The sequence below is a fragment of the Doryrhamphus excisus genome, linkage group LG12 (genome assembly GCF_037039965.1).
Source record: "Doryrhamphus excisus strain RoL-2023G ecotype Guam linkage group LG12, RoL_Dexc_Guam_v1.1, whole genome shotgun sequence".
In the NCBI taxonomy this organism is placed as follows: domain Eukaryota; kingdom Metazoa; phylum Chordata; class Actinopteri; order Syngnathiformes; family Syngnathidae; genus Doryrhamphus; species Doryrhamphus excisus.
Genome location: NC_136368.1, coordinates 12,861,958 through 12,877,372, shown reverse-complemented (window position 1 = coordinate 12,877,372; position 15,415 = coordinate 12,861,958). Strand labels below are relative to the sequence as shown.

Below are 15,415 nucleotides of genomic sequence, written 5' to 3'. Positions count from 1 at the left end.
TGTGTGTGACTGACCAATCACAGAGCGTGAAGAGTGAATAGATAATGAAGATTTTCTTTCAACATTAATACAGATAATGATGAGATGTACTACTTTCATGGCATTATCCATAACAGATACTCATTATAAAAGAGTATTTGGTATTATAATGAGTATTCGGCTCATCCTTAGTCCTGATTAAAAGTATTTGCTTGTGAAACTGCTGTGGATGTGAATTTCACATTGTGTTTGTTGGTTCATTCACAAGTCAAAGAACACAAGTCAAAAAGCAAAAACTGATATTTGCTCAAAAATACATTTCATGTGACATCTGGTGGATGACAGCTTTAAACTTTTTGGGCTCTATTTTCGTGGCGCAGCGCAAGGTGGCGGAGCGTGGCGCACCCCGTACAGTGGTAATTTTGTCCAGCGCACCACTTAGCGCAGCCAATTTGGTAATCTGTTAGGCCGTGGTGGTGCACCAGGGGGAGGTGTCCAGATTTTCAGCTTGGCACAGTGAAAAACAGTGCACTGAAGGTGCGCTGACCTGGTTTTTTCTCGGCGCAGGCGAAGTGCACGTGGCGCAGTGTTAAATTGGCTGACAGGCGCACAGTGCACACACGTCACCAAAATCTCACAGGTGTCAGACACATTTCAATGCAACAAACAATCACAGCAAACACTATTTAACATAACCGTCTGAACCAGCATGTACATTTTTGTATTAATTGTCCTATCACATCTGACGCATAATGGGAACTCAACCTGATGGCAGCTGAAAATATGATGCCAACTAATGAGTTCCCCTTTTTTCAGCCAACCACAAACAGCCACGGCATCCGTTACAGAGTATATATTCGGCTTCTCTTATCGGCCTATCACATCTCATGAATCTCATAGAAAAAGGAAAAAAAGAGAAAAATAAAAAAGAGACGCTCGTTGAATAAATGTAAGTCAGTCGGTGTTATTCTTAACGTGATCTGAAAAGGTGGACAACATGCATAGAGGATGAGGAGGAGATACCGTTAGCGCGGCGCACCTGTACCTGGTCTACGAAAATAGAGCCCTTTGACAGTCACTGATATTGAATAGGAAGTCAGAAATAAACAAACCTTTCACAGCTAGAGTGGTGCTGCAACTGACACTGCCAGCATCATTGTGAGCTTCACATGTGTAAACTCCATCATCATCAAAACCGGCGGCGAACAGCTCAAGGACTGCCACAGAATCAATAAACGACGTTCTGCAGTTGCCACCATCAGTAAGCCTAGTGTCCTGTTTGTACCAGGTCACCTTGAGCGGTCCGGTACCAGTGACTCTGCACTCCAGGCGGAGTGGCTCACCCTGCTTCACACACTTATCGGCAGGGAGTTTCAGCTCAAATTCTGGAGGTTCTGGAAAGCCAAAACATTCACGTTAGCTCGTGAACTTGAAGGTGGGTTTATACCGTAAAAAAAAACATTCATATTGTTGCTGATAAAAAAGAAACTAATTCACTAAACAAATGTAACAAACAATCTCTAGTTTGGCCTAAGGTATGTCTTAATGCTAATTAAGACACAGAAGACAAGACTGACAAGACGAGTATCCAACCTTTGACCATCAAGTCTGCACTACAGCGTACAGAACCAGCATCATTGCTGACTTGGCAGGAGTAGACACCACTCTGGTTGACACCCACTGAGTAGAGCTCTAAGAGGCATGAAAGCCCCTCCAGTCCCATGAGACAAGTGGGTCCGGTCATGAGTTCTGTGTCATCCTTAAACCATTTCACACTGAAGGGTGGTGTTCCCTTGAATGTTCCTTTGAAGCGAACTGTGGTGTTGGGTATGGCCGCCTGAGACTCAGGTACGGTCACAAAGCTTGGAGGTTCTAAAGACAGATAAAAAGACGGATGGGCTTAAAGCAGGTTCTGTAGATCCGGTGACCAATTCAAATGGAACAGAAAGTCTAACCTTTGACCTTCAGGATTCCAGTACATTCACAACTTCCTGCTGTGTTGTTCAGTTTGCAAGAGTAAGATCCTGCATCCGAAATCTCTAAATGCTCAATTTCCACATAGACGGAATTGTCCTGCTGAATAAGTTTGTGTTTCACGCCACTTGAGATCTTGGTTCCATCTTTCTGCCATTCCACTGAGATTGGAATGGAACCGGATATTTTGCAACCGATTTGAACAAAGGAGCCCAAAATCTCATGCATGTCTCTCAGGGGTTTAATGAAGCTTGGTGGGATGACTTGTTCTGTTACCAGGAGAACAAACAGAAGGTGATTATCTTCATCTGGCCCAAAAAGCAAGATGTTCTTTATACCGCATGCTGACTGACCTAACACAACCACTTTGACTGTGCAGCTGCAACTGCTGATGTGGTTGGACACCTCAAAAATGTATTCTCCTTCATCCTCTCTCTGAGCTGATTGAATCTTCAGGCTGCTCATGTTGTTCTCAAAGCTCAACTTGTGCTGCCTGATGGACTGAAGCTCCTTGCCATCTTTCATCCATCTTACTTTGAGCTCAGCCGAGCCTGTTACCTTGCAGTCCAGGCTGACCGGATCTCCAGACGTCACCTTTACCACCTCAGGTTTCTCTGAGATTTGAGGAGGTTCTGCATGGCAATACAGTTCTGTTGTTATAGGGGCTGCCATAGTAGACCAAGATCTGATAGCAGAGATTTGTTAAGCATACCTTGGACTGCCAGGGTGGCAACACACTTATCCTGTCCAGCTTCGTTCATCACTTGGCAAGTGTATGACCCACTGTGATCCGCTTCACAAGTAGGGATTCTGAGAGTGGCTACATTATTCTTAAATATTCTCTCCATTTTAGGATCTTCCAAAATCCAGTTCCCATCTTTTTGCCATTGCACAGAGAGATTGGGAGAGCCACTGACGACACACTCAAAGACCACTTTCTTACCGAGAACGCAGGTAGCATTTTCCATTCGCTTTGTAAATGTTGGCGGCTCTGTTGGGGAAGACCAATCAATAATGTTAATTTTGACCGTGGATTCAAACCTAAATGAATTTCTAATTCAAATCGACCAACCTTTGAGGCTTAGCATTGTCTTACAACTACAGCTTCCCACTTCATTGGCAACAGTGCACTGGTATTCACCAACATCACCAGCATCACATTTGCTGACCTCCAAGCCCACAGTGTCACTGACCAGAGAGAGGCCATGTTTAGCACTGGCTTTGAGCTCTTTGCCATCTTTGTTCCATGTAATCTCAAAGGGAGGAGTCCCTGTCAGCTGACAGTCCAACCAGGCACTGCAGCCTTTGACAATGTCAGCTGGCATCAGCTCTCGCACAAACAACGGTGGCTCTGCATTGAAAAAGAAAATAGACCTCTCTGAACATGATTACTTTTAAACCAGCGTGTGGTCGAGGCAAACTCTAAATCAATCGATTAAACTTAACGCTGGTATCTCAGTGAATTACCTTTGACCTTAAGCTCCATGCTACAGCTCTCGCTACCGGCTTCATTGCGAGCTTCACAGAAGTAAATTCCGCTGTCTTTGATGTCAGCTCCACAAAGCTCCAGTGTGGCCACAGAGTTAATGAAGGCCATCTTGTAGCGACCGCTCGGGACGATCTCGGAGCCCTCCTTGAACCAGTATATGTCTATCTCAGGTGTGCCGCTCACTTGGCACTCAAACATTTGGCTCTGACCTGGGCGGATCACGGACAACCGTGCTGGGGTTCGTGTGAATTTTGGTGGCTCTGAGTAAGAAATACAACAGATGTGTCCATCAGAAAGTTGACGACAAGATGACTTACTAAGTTAGATGATTGCATGCGTTTCCATCCAAATGTGGCACTAGTCTCAAACGTTATGTGTCCATTTGTCATGTATTGTACCGCACAAGAAATTAGTTGTCAGCATTGAGAAAACTCCAGAGGAGTAGCTTGTAATTGAAGCATAAAACCATGACTTGAACATGGGTTTGTGTTTAAGAAAGCAGATAGCTAACAGCTGTGAGCTATATAGCATGTTATTTAATCCTGGTGTGATCTAATTCCTCTAATATCCATCTAATATTGGTGGAGATAAGAAGAATGGGCCAACAGATGGATGGAACAAGAATTATTTCCTTTGAAGAACCTTTGACAAAGAGGGTGGTCTGGCAGGAGGTGGCGCCGACATCATTGTGCACTTCGCAGACATAGTCGCCAGAGTCCGAGGTTTTGACAAAGAACAGTTCCAGGGATGTGGATGTGTTGTCTTTAATCACCGAGCAATCTGAGCTGGATAATATCTCTTTCTGGTTTTTAAACCATTTGATGGTCAATGGAGGCGTGCCCGACACCAAAACACTAAAATTAACCTTTGAGCCGGGAAGAACATTCATAGATTCTGGCTGTTCAACAATGCACGGTGGCTCTGGAGGAGGAGAGAATCAGTAATTGTCTAAGAACTTGGTTCTGTTTAAAAGATCAGTTTAAAAAAATCTGTTAAAGATCAAAGATCAAAAAAGGTCAAACCTTTGACAAACAAGATCCCAGAGCATTGTGCACTTCCCGCTTTGTTCTTCGCGATGCAGGTGTAGCTGCCGCTGTCTCTGCTGTCAAGATCCGAGATTTCAAGAAGAGCAACATTCTCAAAGAACTTGCACTTGTGTTTGTCATCAGTTTGGATCTGGTTCTCGTCTTTGTACCACTGGACGCTTAGCGGCAGCGAGCCTGACACCACACACTCCAGATGAGCAAACGACCCTTTGATTCCTTCCGTTTGTTTCAGCTTTCTTGTGAAATTTGGTGCAATTATTTGATCTGGCATGAGGGGGGAAAAAAGAGTTTAGCAACATTGTGCATGTGAAGAGGAATTCCGTCATAAGAGTTCTGGTAAAAATGTTGGCAACTGACCCAAAATGGTGAGTGTAGCCTCACAAGAGCTGTGGCCGACATCATTTGAAACCTCAAACATGTAGTCACCTGCATCACTTTTATCGGTTTTATTGATTTTGAGCACAGAGCTGGAATCTGTGCTTTGAACTTTATATCTCTGGCTTGAGGTTAGCTCCTTGCCGGCCTTGAGCCATCGAACCTTCAGTGGCTTTGTACCTGAGAACCTGGCAGCCAGTGTGGCCAGATCCCCCTGAGTCACACTGATGGATTTGACTTCTTCTGTGACTGTAGCAGGTTCTAAGATTTGAAGAACAACAATCAGCAAACTCTTGAGCCTCAAACAAAGAAAAAATCCGAAATGATCCTGAGCTTGTCTTGAAGTGAAAGTGTTCAGAAAATGAAATTGATATTGTTATATAAACTTGCTGAATTCTGAAACCACAGAACTATGTCGCCTGTAGTGAACTGTGTCTTCTCAGTTACAAGAAGCTGGGCTTTCACAACGTACTTACAGATCCCAGATCACCTGAGAGTTATGCTGGCTAAAATGCTAATTGTAAAAAAGTATAACAAAGATAGGCTGTATGTGTGTAGGCTTATAATAGCATTGGTAAAGAAGACTTTGAAGGTTCGGTAAACCGATTAGATTCAGATGATCATTCGTATCTGGAAGGACACCGACCTTTAACTGTCAAGACGGCAGAGGAGGTCTGACTTCCGGCCTGATTCTGCGCATGACATGAGTATTTGCCACCATGTTTACTGAAGACCTGTCTGATGTGCAGTAAAGCTGTCTGGTTCTCGTATGTCATCCGAATGTTTTCAGCTTCCTTAAGCTCGCGGTTGTCTTTGAGCCAGGTCACAACAATGGGTTCCGAGCCCTTCAAGGTGCACTGCAAAGACACCTCGCTGTCTACCAAGGCACTGATACTCTCCAGCTTTTGGACAAATGATGGTGGGTCTAGAACACAAAATTAGTCATCATGATTTGTGTTATTGGTCAGGGTTCACCCTGCACAATCAATAAAAAAAAACTGTAATCTGCATAGAAACGCATAGAAACATCACAACAGAATAGTTGTGTAACAACTTACAATTGAAACAATAAATCTGGCCTACAATAATTATAATTAAATTGATCATCTATTGCGATAAAGTATGTTGATGATGCAGGCCATATTGCTCATCCCTAGACCAGAACCAGCAAAGATGAAACATTTAAATGATAATGTTAATGATGTGTTGTCACTTTGTTAGCTTCTTAACTTCTTAATCTTAAATTAAAAAAATAAAAATAGAAAAAAAAACAAATTTCCCCACTGAGGGACAAATAAAGGCATATGTTAACGTAAAGAAGACCACTCGCAAGACTTTCTTTCTAGAATAGGGGCCGTAAAGTCTAGGTCCCAGTCCTTCAGTCCTGAGTTCCAAAATGAATATCCTGCCAATTATTAGTGAACATTAAGTTATAGTTTCACAACCGACCTTTAAGAGTGACTTGACAATCACAAGTGGCCCTCCCCACTTCATTCTCGACCGTACACTGGTACAAGCCAACATCACCAGCCTCCACCGCCAGCAGCTGAAGGGCCACCAGGTCATCTTTCACAGTGATCCTGTGTCTCTTATCATTCCTCACCAGCTTTGTGTTTTTATGAAACAACACATTGAACGGGGATGAACCAGAGACTTGGCCCTCAAGCATCATCTCAGAACCCTTGACCACATCTTTTGGCTCCAAGAAACGGACAAAAATCGGGGGCTCTGAAGGAACACAATGGAGCCGTTAGCACATTAAACTGAACAGACTGAGCTGCAGTTATACTGTAAGATGTAGAGGACGAATGGAATGGATGTCCATCCAAATTAGGGTCAAAGTGTTAGCAAATTGGTGCACAAACAGATGACCGTCGTGGTCTTGTTAATGCACATTGTACTATTACAACCCTGCAGTTAAAGCAATGAACACCATAAAACTTCCCATGGTATGTTTTGGAAAGCAAACTAACCTTTGACCGTGACTGTGCTGCTGCAGCGGTCACTGCCAGCCTCACTGGAGGCCACACACACATAATCTCCATTGTCCTCTAAGGTGCACTTGACTATTTCCAGACAGGACACAAGGTCTACTGAAGTTATTGTGTATTTTGGACTATGGCTGATTGCCATCCCATCCTTCAGCCACATAAAACCGATGACAGGACTGCCTGTCACTTTGCATTCCAGTTTGACATTGTCATTGCTGGTGACCAGCTTGGTCGCCTCAGGCTTGGTCACAAAGACGGGAGGTTCTGAAAAAAGAGTTGAGCCTTGATGATGAACCGGGCTACTGTTAAACAATCAGGGATGTTCATGCATATTATGATCGGCACCTTTCACAAAGAGGACTGTAGTGCAGTCCACCTTGCCAGCATCATTTGACACTTGGCAGGTATATGTAGCAGAGTCGCTGGGCTTCACAGAGGGAAGCTCCAATGTGCTTGACGAAGCTTCTTTCTTGATGAAAGAGGTACCTCCACTGATCATCTCCCTATCGTCTCTGAACCATTTCACAGATAAAGGAGGTGTTCCAGTGAAAGCAGCTTGAAGGCAAACTGTCGTTCCAGGTATAACATCCTGATTGTCGGGTGTTGCTGTGAATACAGGTGGCTCTGGAGGCCATTAACAGGAGAGAAATGTATATTTCATGTTAGCATCAAATAAAAATTTTAAAAAAAGGCTGCAGACACCAAAAGGAAGCAGGACACCACCTTTGACGTAAAGTGTGCCACTGGTTTCTTTAAGGCCGGCTGAGTTGGTGGCTCTGCATTTATAAACTCCGGAGTCGGCTTTCTCCAGCCTAGTGATTGTCAGTGTGGCAGAGCTCTCCTTAAATTCAGGACAAAACTTGGCTCCAGACTCAATTTCCTGTTCGTCTTTGAACCAAGTGATGGTGATCGGCTGAGATCCAGACACCTTACACTCCAGGACGATGTCACTACCGATGTTACCATCAACTCTTTTTAGGAACTTGGTGAAGTTTGGCGGCATTATACGATCTGTATATTAAAGAGAATGCATCAAGAGTTACAAAAAACAACACCCAAGAGCTGCTGTTGATATTATCTAATACAACTACTTCAAGAAGTTATGGCAAAAGAGGTGCAAACCTAGAACTGTAACTGAGCATGTGCACTGGTCTTTCCCAACTTTATTTGAAACCTCCATCTTGTACTCAGAGCTGTCTCCTTTCTCTGCTTTAAGAATCTTCATGGAGACGACATTGTCCTTCTGGCTCATCTTATATTTGCGTCCACTGATCATCTCTTTGCCGTCTCTAAACCACTTGACCTTCAAGTCTGGGCTTCCAGAGATGGTGCATTCCAGCATGGCTGAATCACCGGCAGTGACACTGATGGACTCTGCCGGTTCTACAATTCTAGCAGGTTCTGAGATAAGATTCATACATAAAGACAGCCATTCAGCATAAGTGTTAACAATTAGTCAGAAGAAGAAATGCATGCATGAGTGATCATCTGACCATGTACTGTCAGGGCAGCTTCACATTTTTGTTGACCAGCTTCATTCTCGGCTTGGCACAGATATTTACCGCCATGGCTAATGGCCACGACTGAGATGGTCAAACTTGCAACATTGTTCTCAAATGCCATGCTGATGTTTGGATCATCATCTCTCAGTATTTCAGAGTCTTTCATCCATTTGACTGTCATGGGAGTTGAGCCCTTCAGGGTTCCCTGGAGTTTCACTCTATTTCCCAACACCGCCGTCACACTCTCAACCCTCTTTGAGAAGGTTGGTGGCTCTACAAAAGATTAAAATGCGCTGACAACTAAGATGAAGAGTCCATGTTGGACAAATGTTGTTAGTTTGCTTTACTAACCTTTAAGTTTAGCTACAGCCTTAGTGGTGACCTTGCCGACATCATTGGATATGACACACTGATAATCACCCACATCTGCACTTTCAAACGGCTGTATCTCCAGCCTCGACATGGACTCTTGGGAGATTACTTTATATTTGTTATTGCCACTGATGGCTTTCTTATTTTTCGACCAAGTGATGTCAAAGGGAGAACTTCCTGCAATTTCACATTCCAGTTGAGCGGTTGTGCCTTTCACCACCTCCACAGTCTGCAGTTCTTTCCTAATGGATGGTGGCTCTGTTGTCAGAAAGGATTGCATGTGCATATGTTGTTACAGGTGCAGTGAACAGTACAGGCGAAGCGATGAGATGTCTCAGACCAACCTTTAACTGCTACAGTGGCACTGCAACTCTCGCTGCCTGCATTGTTTGACACCTCACAGGTGTAGCTCCCACTATCTGTGACCTGAACGTTTATTATCTCCAAAGTGGCAGTCCCGTTTGTGAAAGACATTTTATGTTTCTCTCCAGAGCTCAGCTCGCTCTCATTCCAGAACCAGTGGATGTGTAGTTCTGGAGAACCTTTTATGGTGCAGTGCAAGCGTGCAGCTATCCCTTGCTTCCATGTCACACTTGGCTCCACTTTCTTGACAAAACTAGGAGGCTCTGCAAGCAGTGATTAATTTAACTCATGACGTAAAATCGGGCAAAAGTACAAATAACAAATAGTGTAGAACAGTGCTTGTCAGCAACAACCCACCAGCTTAAACGTCTTACCTTGAACTGTCACCAAAGCCTCACAGGAAGTGCTGCCCGCTTCATTTGAGGCTGTGCACACATACATTCCCGAGTCCTTCACTTTGGACTTTGGTATCTCAAGAACAGCCACCTTGTCTTCAAAAGACAGCCTACACTCAAGGCTCTGGTGGACCTTTTTGCCATCCCGGGTCCAAGTGACAGTCACACACGTGTCCTCATCCAGCTGGCACTCCAACCTCAGCAGTTCATTGACAGCTGCTGATGCTGGCTCAATGGTCCTAATGAATTTGGGCTTGTTGATTACCTTTAGCTCTGTGCTAAAAGTAGCAGTGCCAACACTGTTGGACGCCTTGCACAAGTATACTCCCTGGTCATCCAGCTCAAGATTGGTAATGTGGAGGGAATACTTGTTCTTGTCATATTTCATGACATGGTGGTCAGAGGGCAAGATGGCAATGTTGTCTTTGTGCCAGACCACTTCTATGGGTGAGGATCCAGTGAGTGAACACTGGAGCACAGCTGCTTTTCCCACATAGGAAGTCATTGGCTCTGGTTTTGATACAAATAGTGGTGGGTACATTTCTATGGAGATCAGGCAGAACATGAACTTTAGTGGTTGGAAGCAACAAAACTATTCCAATCCGTGCAAGCTCAGCTCACGGCTCACCACCATGTGAGGTTTTCAAGAGAGGGAGCAACTCTCATCCTCAACACTAAATCCAGTTTGTAAAAAATTCTATAATTCTCTCTCTCTCTCACTCACTCAGACATGCAAGTAACAAGATGGATGCAACCAAAGGTCTTACCAGTAACCGTGATAGAGGCACTGCAGCTGTCAGCTCCATGCTGGTTTGTAGCCTTACAACTGAATTCTCCACTGTCGGCTTTAACTGCATTCAAGATCTCCAGAGAAGATCCGGTGTGTCGACTGATGATCCGGTACTTCTCGCTCTGTCTGATCTCCATGCCAGACTTGTACCATTTGAAGGTCACACTTGGGGCGTCCTCAATCTCACATTCAAACTTTGCTTGGCTGCCGACATTTATCTCCAGAGGAGTGATTTTCTGCCTAAAAATGGGTGGCACTGAGGCACACACAGACAAAGAAAAAGACATATGTCAGGGGGGGAAATTGATATATGTTATGTAAAATAAGAACAGTCGGAAAGAAGACTGGTGGAATGCAATGGTGTTGGATGACATTTCATTCTGTGGAAAGAAAAACAGCAAGAACACAAGCCTCAGAATTTGAACAAATTCTATTTTTAAGATGAATTGCTTATTTCAGGTAGTTTTGAACTAGGCTTGGGTTCAGGCTATAAGGAGGAGAAAGATGTGATGTCAGGCTGAAGATCCAAAAACATGCACATGTGGGGAAAAATGGACAATGACAGACCATGAAAGTTGCCTGAAAACCGGAATCAACCAAAGTGGAACTGATTCAGGTCTTTAGACAATCAGTGACGTGGAACAAGCAAGATGAGGTGAGTTAGTTCCTGCTCAGGCAGATTCAAACGTGAATACTCGTGTCTTGAATGAACATGTCTTAGTGAATGATGAGGGGCTCTCAGTAAAAATGGATGACTGGATGAAACACTGATTTTTTTTGTGTTGTCAAACCTCGTGAGACCACTGTGAGTCTTGAAGATGTTGTTGTTCTGCCAGCTTCATTCTCAGCCTCACAAACATATTCTCCTTGATGTTTGTCCTTGACAACTTTGCTGATTACCAGTGAGTGTGTGTCGACGTCTGTGAAACACTTGAACTCATTGCCAGATTTCACCAATTGGCCATTGAAAAACCAATTTAACTTTGTGACGTAATTAATGGTGGTGCTAAATGTTACTTCACTATTTTCCTCAACTGTTAAGTCTTCCAAAGTGGCGACTATTAAGGGGCATTCTTTTTGTTCTCTCCTTAAAAGTGACATCTCCTCTTTGAAAACTTCCACCATGTGCTCCTTTTGTATGCTGACATCCTGAGTCAGTTCAGAGGAGGTGGTGGTGGTCGATAAGATGCTTGTGAATGCAGCGGTATTTTCTTGGGTCTTCGTTGTGGACCTTACCTCGTGTCTTGATACCACCATCGACTCTTCAAAGGCCATGGTGGCCTCGGAGGAAATTTGGACCTGCGATGAGATAGCTTGTGCTACCTTTGCTTCCCTGGATTCCTGGACTACAACCTTCTGCTGAGCTGAGGCACGTTCCGCCAACATTTCAGACTCTGTTCTGAGGGCCGCTGCCTGGGATTCAACAGCAGTGAAATCCACAGAGCTTTCTTCCACACTTACTGTCTGCACAATGGAGGAATTAATTTGTTTTGAGTGGGCTGAGGTGAGCTGTGCTCTCTGAGGTTTGTCTAACTGCATAGTGCCGGGTTGATCTGAAGTCAAAAGATGGGCCTCCTGGTGCACGATAGAGTGAAAAGCTGCCTGAAGTTCAGTTCTGAGGTCAGCTATCTGAGGATATTCACCCTCAAAAGCCAGAGTGATCTCCAAAGGTGTGCTGGTTGATGTGATCAGGTAGGTAAACATGGTGCATTTTGGTTCTCTCTGGACTTTGACTTCATGTATCTCTATAGCCTGGAGCTTTCCTGTAATATCAGCAAGTAAAACCGGCTGCTCTTTGGCGACAGCAGACTGAAGTGCGTCTCTGAGCTGTCGACGTACATTCACATTTGATGGCTTTGGTATCTGAAGTACAAATGTAATTTCTTTGGGAAGAGTTGTGCTGTCTTTGGATTCTGATGCTCGCATGGACAGCTTTGGTTGCTTAGTAGCAGTGACTTTGGTGGACTCAGACTTGGTGAGCTCTTGAGAGAGCTCTCCTGTCAATACTTGCTTCTCATCCATTACTATGGACTGCCTGACTGACTGGCCTTCCTGGATCTGCACAGCAAAGTCCTGCTCTGCAGCCTCAAGAAGGGCAGTGCTCTCTGTGCAAATCTCCTTCTCCTCAATTTGGACCGGCTCAGTGGAAACTTTTGCTTCTAAAGTTGTCTGGCAGGTGACGATGTCTACGGCTGCAAGAGTGTCAGTGTGCCCTGCTTCTAATACTTGACTGTCTACCATGCTGGTGAGGTGCATAACATTCCAGCGATCCTCCTTTTGTACTAATGCACGTTGCTGCTTAATGTCAGAAGTGACTGGCGTCTCCTTCGGCAACTGCATGGGCTGGAATGACAGCTGGAGGATGTTGTGAGGCCGCGGCTCAGTTCGAAGCTGAGACTGAACTCCAGTCACGGACAATCCAAGCTCTGAGTGCTGATCTGCTGTGAACTCTCGTTTCTCCTCTGAGATAGCTGCATGGCTACGAGCCTTTTCTGGTTTCTGTGTTGCTAATTGTTGCTCAGGCTTTGTTGTTATAAGAATACCTTCTTTGGGCAGCACCTCGATGGACTGGCTCGACTGGAGGTGGAGCAGAGAAGGGGGTTCCTTATCTGGTTGAATGGAAATAGCGCTAGCTCTGGCCTTAAAGTCAGATGTATCCTCACAAATGACTGTCCTCTGTTCATCCTGGCTGACAGTATGCAACACCGTGGGACTCCGCCTGGTACCAGCCTGCTGTGAGTCTGGTTTCTCACAAGTGAAACTGGTCTCGGAGGGAAGTAAGTCTTGGTCACTGATAACTTGCAGGTGTAACACCTGCTCTCCCTCTAACTGGGACTGAATGGATGTGGTGCTATCTAAAGAAGGCAACTGCTCAGAACACTCAGCATGAAGTGTGCACTTTTCTTCTGCGGTTACACCAACCTTCATCATTCTATCCTTAGAGAGAAGGGCAATTTCCTCAGCTGGCCTCTGCATGGAGAACGTAATCTCCTTAGCCAAAGTTTGCTTGGACTCGCTGACAGAAGCCAGAATTGAACTTTGTTGCTCTTGCTTGACAGGTGTCTTCACAGCAGAATCTGCTGTAGCTAGTTCTGTGGTGTGACCCTCTGCAAGCTTATATTTCTCCGTAGACTGGGCGGAATATAAAATTTTAACACCCTCTTTAACCTTGTAACCTTTCTCCTCTTGTGGTCTGGGGAGGTGTTGAGATTGTTCTTTCACAATTGATAACGGTGACTCCACTTGATGTCCGCTAACTAGATGTTTGGGTTCTGAGATTGGCTTTATCAAAGCGGACTTTCTGTCAGCCAGTGGCTCAATGCTTGTGGTAGAAAGTGGGGTGAGCTCCTCGGCAACAGCTGACATAACTTTTGCTCTCGCTTCTTTGGCTGCCTGGAGCTCAATGACCTCTGGACTCTGAATGCGATCACAGTGCTGCTCTGTGAGATCCTGACTCTCTTCCACAGATGAAGTAAATGCCGCCATGTGAAGCTGCTTATGAGGAACAGCTGAAACCTGTGGCGGGGGTGTGAGGACCACAGACACCCTTTCCTCTACCTCATGACACTGAAGGACTGCTGCCTGATGGGTGAGATGCTCACGCTGAATAGAAGCAGCGGAGATATCAAGCTCTGTAAGCGAGCCCACTTGCTCGCTGGGAATAATCTGACGGTCCTCTGTGCCTATGGTGTAAACCATCTGATCTGATCTTGCCTTGTCGTGACCTGGCAGATTGACCTGGTACAGGCGGGACTCTGTCGCCTGCTCCGTCACAGAAACCTTATAACCTTTCTTCTGAATTACAGTCAGCTTTTCCTGTTTGCTTGACACAGATTCTCTAAGCACAACCAGTTCAGCACTGGTAGACATTTCCCCAAACTGGTTGGAAGCTGTGCATGTGTACATGCCACTGTCTTCTTGTTTGACACTCCTAATAGTAATAAAGCCAGATCCATCTGGGTTGGCTGTAATGATGCAGTTTTTACTTGACTGGATCTCGAAGGCACCTTTGTACCACTTAACTTTAGGGGCTGGCTCACCAATGACTGTGTAATTAAAATGAGCGTCGCCCCCTTCTGAGCACCTCACAGGTTGGATCTGTGCTGAGAAAGTTGGAGCTTGGCCTGTAATTTTAAACATTTTCTCAACCCATTTCTGTGCCTGGCTAATATCGTCCTTTTTCACTTCCAGGTACGTGGTGCATGTTGTCTGGCCATATCTGTTGGAAGCAGTGCAGGAATATTCGCCCTCGTATTCAGATGTGACCTGTGTAATAATTAATGTAAACACTTCCTTCTCCTCTGTCAGCTTATATCTAGAAGAGCTCTTGATCACTTTGCCATCGTGACACCACTGAACTTTTGGCTTTGGTGTGCCGGACACCTTGACGGTGAATGTGGCAGTCTCTCCTGAGCTAACTGCTACTGGAGCGAGCTGGCTGAGAAAAACTGGTTTTTCCTTTTTCTTCTCTAAAGTGGAAGAGTAGCGTTTAGACTCTGGCATGAGTTCAAGTGTTTTTGTTTTCTGTGGTAACTGGACACCAGTGTAGTAGGTTTCCTCTTCTTCCTCCACTGTGGTCACGGTGGTGCTAGAAAGTTCTGTCAAGAATAAATGATTTTAGCAAATCAGACACACAATAATGTAAATCACTCCTAAGTCTAAATCTGTGATGAAAAACACTAATTCCTGAGTGACGTGTTTCACGATGCACAGGAAGTCAACTTCTATATGAATTACCCAAGACCGTCATGGTGACAGTAAGTGTCTTTTTGGTGTACATAGCAAGCAGTGATGTTCAGTCATAGGAGAAAAAACAGAAACGTAATAATAAAAACAAAATAATTGTCCATGGATTTGTGTTATACAGAGATGTATATTCTGTATGATTATAATCATTGTTAGCATATTCATAACAGTAGTCACTGTAAGTTTTCTGGTCACAACAACACAACCAACGGATTCTCCGATGGATCGGCCACCAATAAATATTGATTGAGTTGATTAAAAAATAAATAACATACATATAACAAAACAATAAGTGCAGTGGCTAATCTTGTCTGCTGTGTCACATAGGGCTGCCAACAAAATGACACATCTTGTATTGAAGGGACGAGGGACGTACTTTGTCCCGTATTACTG

The 15,415-nt window shown here is 44.5% G+C and overlaps 1 protein-coding gene across 1 annotated transcript in view; it reads right to left on the bottom strand.

The window, feature by feature from the left end:
• Positions 1-15,415, bottom strand: part of ttn.2 (titin, tandem duplicate 2) — a 182,173-nt gene that overhangs the window by 128,722 nt on the left and 38,036 nt on the right. The window contains exons 44-67 of the mRNA XM_078795414.1: positions 15,014-15,041; positions 11,068-14,874; positions 10,254-10,532; positions 9,466-10,029; positions 9,073-9,354; positions 8,708-8,986; positions 8,348-8,629; positions 7,977-8,255; positions 7,578-7,865; positions 7,200-7,478; positions 6,837-7,118; positions 6,313-6,591; positions 5,510-5,788; positions 4,846-5,124; positions 4,465-4,752; positions 4,085-4,363; positions 3,421-3,702; positions 3,026-3,304; positions 2,666-2,944; positions 2,307-2,585; positions 1,935-2,222; positions 1,573-1,851; positions 1,059-1,373; positions 527-577 (exon numbers count right to left, since the gene is read on the bottom strand). Of these exons, the coding sequence (XP_078651540.1) occupies positions 527-577; positions 1,059-1,373; positions 1,573-1,851; positions 1,935-2,222; positions 2,307-2,585; positions 2,666-2,944; positions 3,026-3,304; positions 3,421-3,702; positions 4,085-4,363; positions 4,465-4,752; positions 4,846-5,124; positions 5,510-5,788; positions 6,313-6,591; positions 6,837-7,118; positions 7,200-7,478; positions 7,578-7,865; positions 7,977-8,255; positions 8,348-8,629; positions 8,708-8,986; positions 9,073-9,354; positions 9,466-10,029; positions 10,254-10,532; positions 11,068-14,874; positions 15,014-15,041 (10,105 nt within the window). The remainder of the gene's footprint in view (positions 1-526; positions 578-1,058; positions 1,374-1,572; positions 1,852-1,934; positions 2,223-2,306; positions 2,586-2,665; positions 2,945-3,025; positions 3,305-3,420; positions 3,703-4,084; positions 4,364-4,464; positions 4,753-4,845; positions 5,125-5,509; positions 5,789-6,312; positions 6,592-6,836; positions 7,119-7,199; positions 7,479-7,577; positions 7,866-7,976; positions 8,256-8,347; positions 8,630-8,707; positions 8,987-9,072; positions 9,355-9,465; positions 10,030-10,253; positions 10,533-11,067; positions 14,875-15,013; positions 15,042-15,415) is intronic.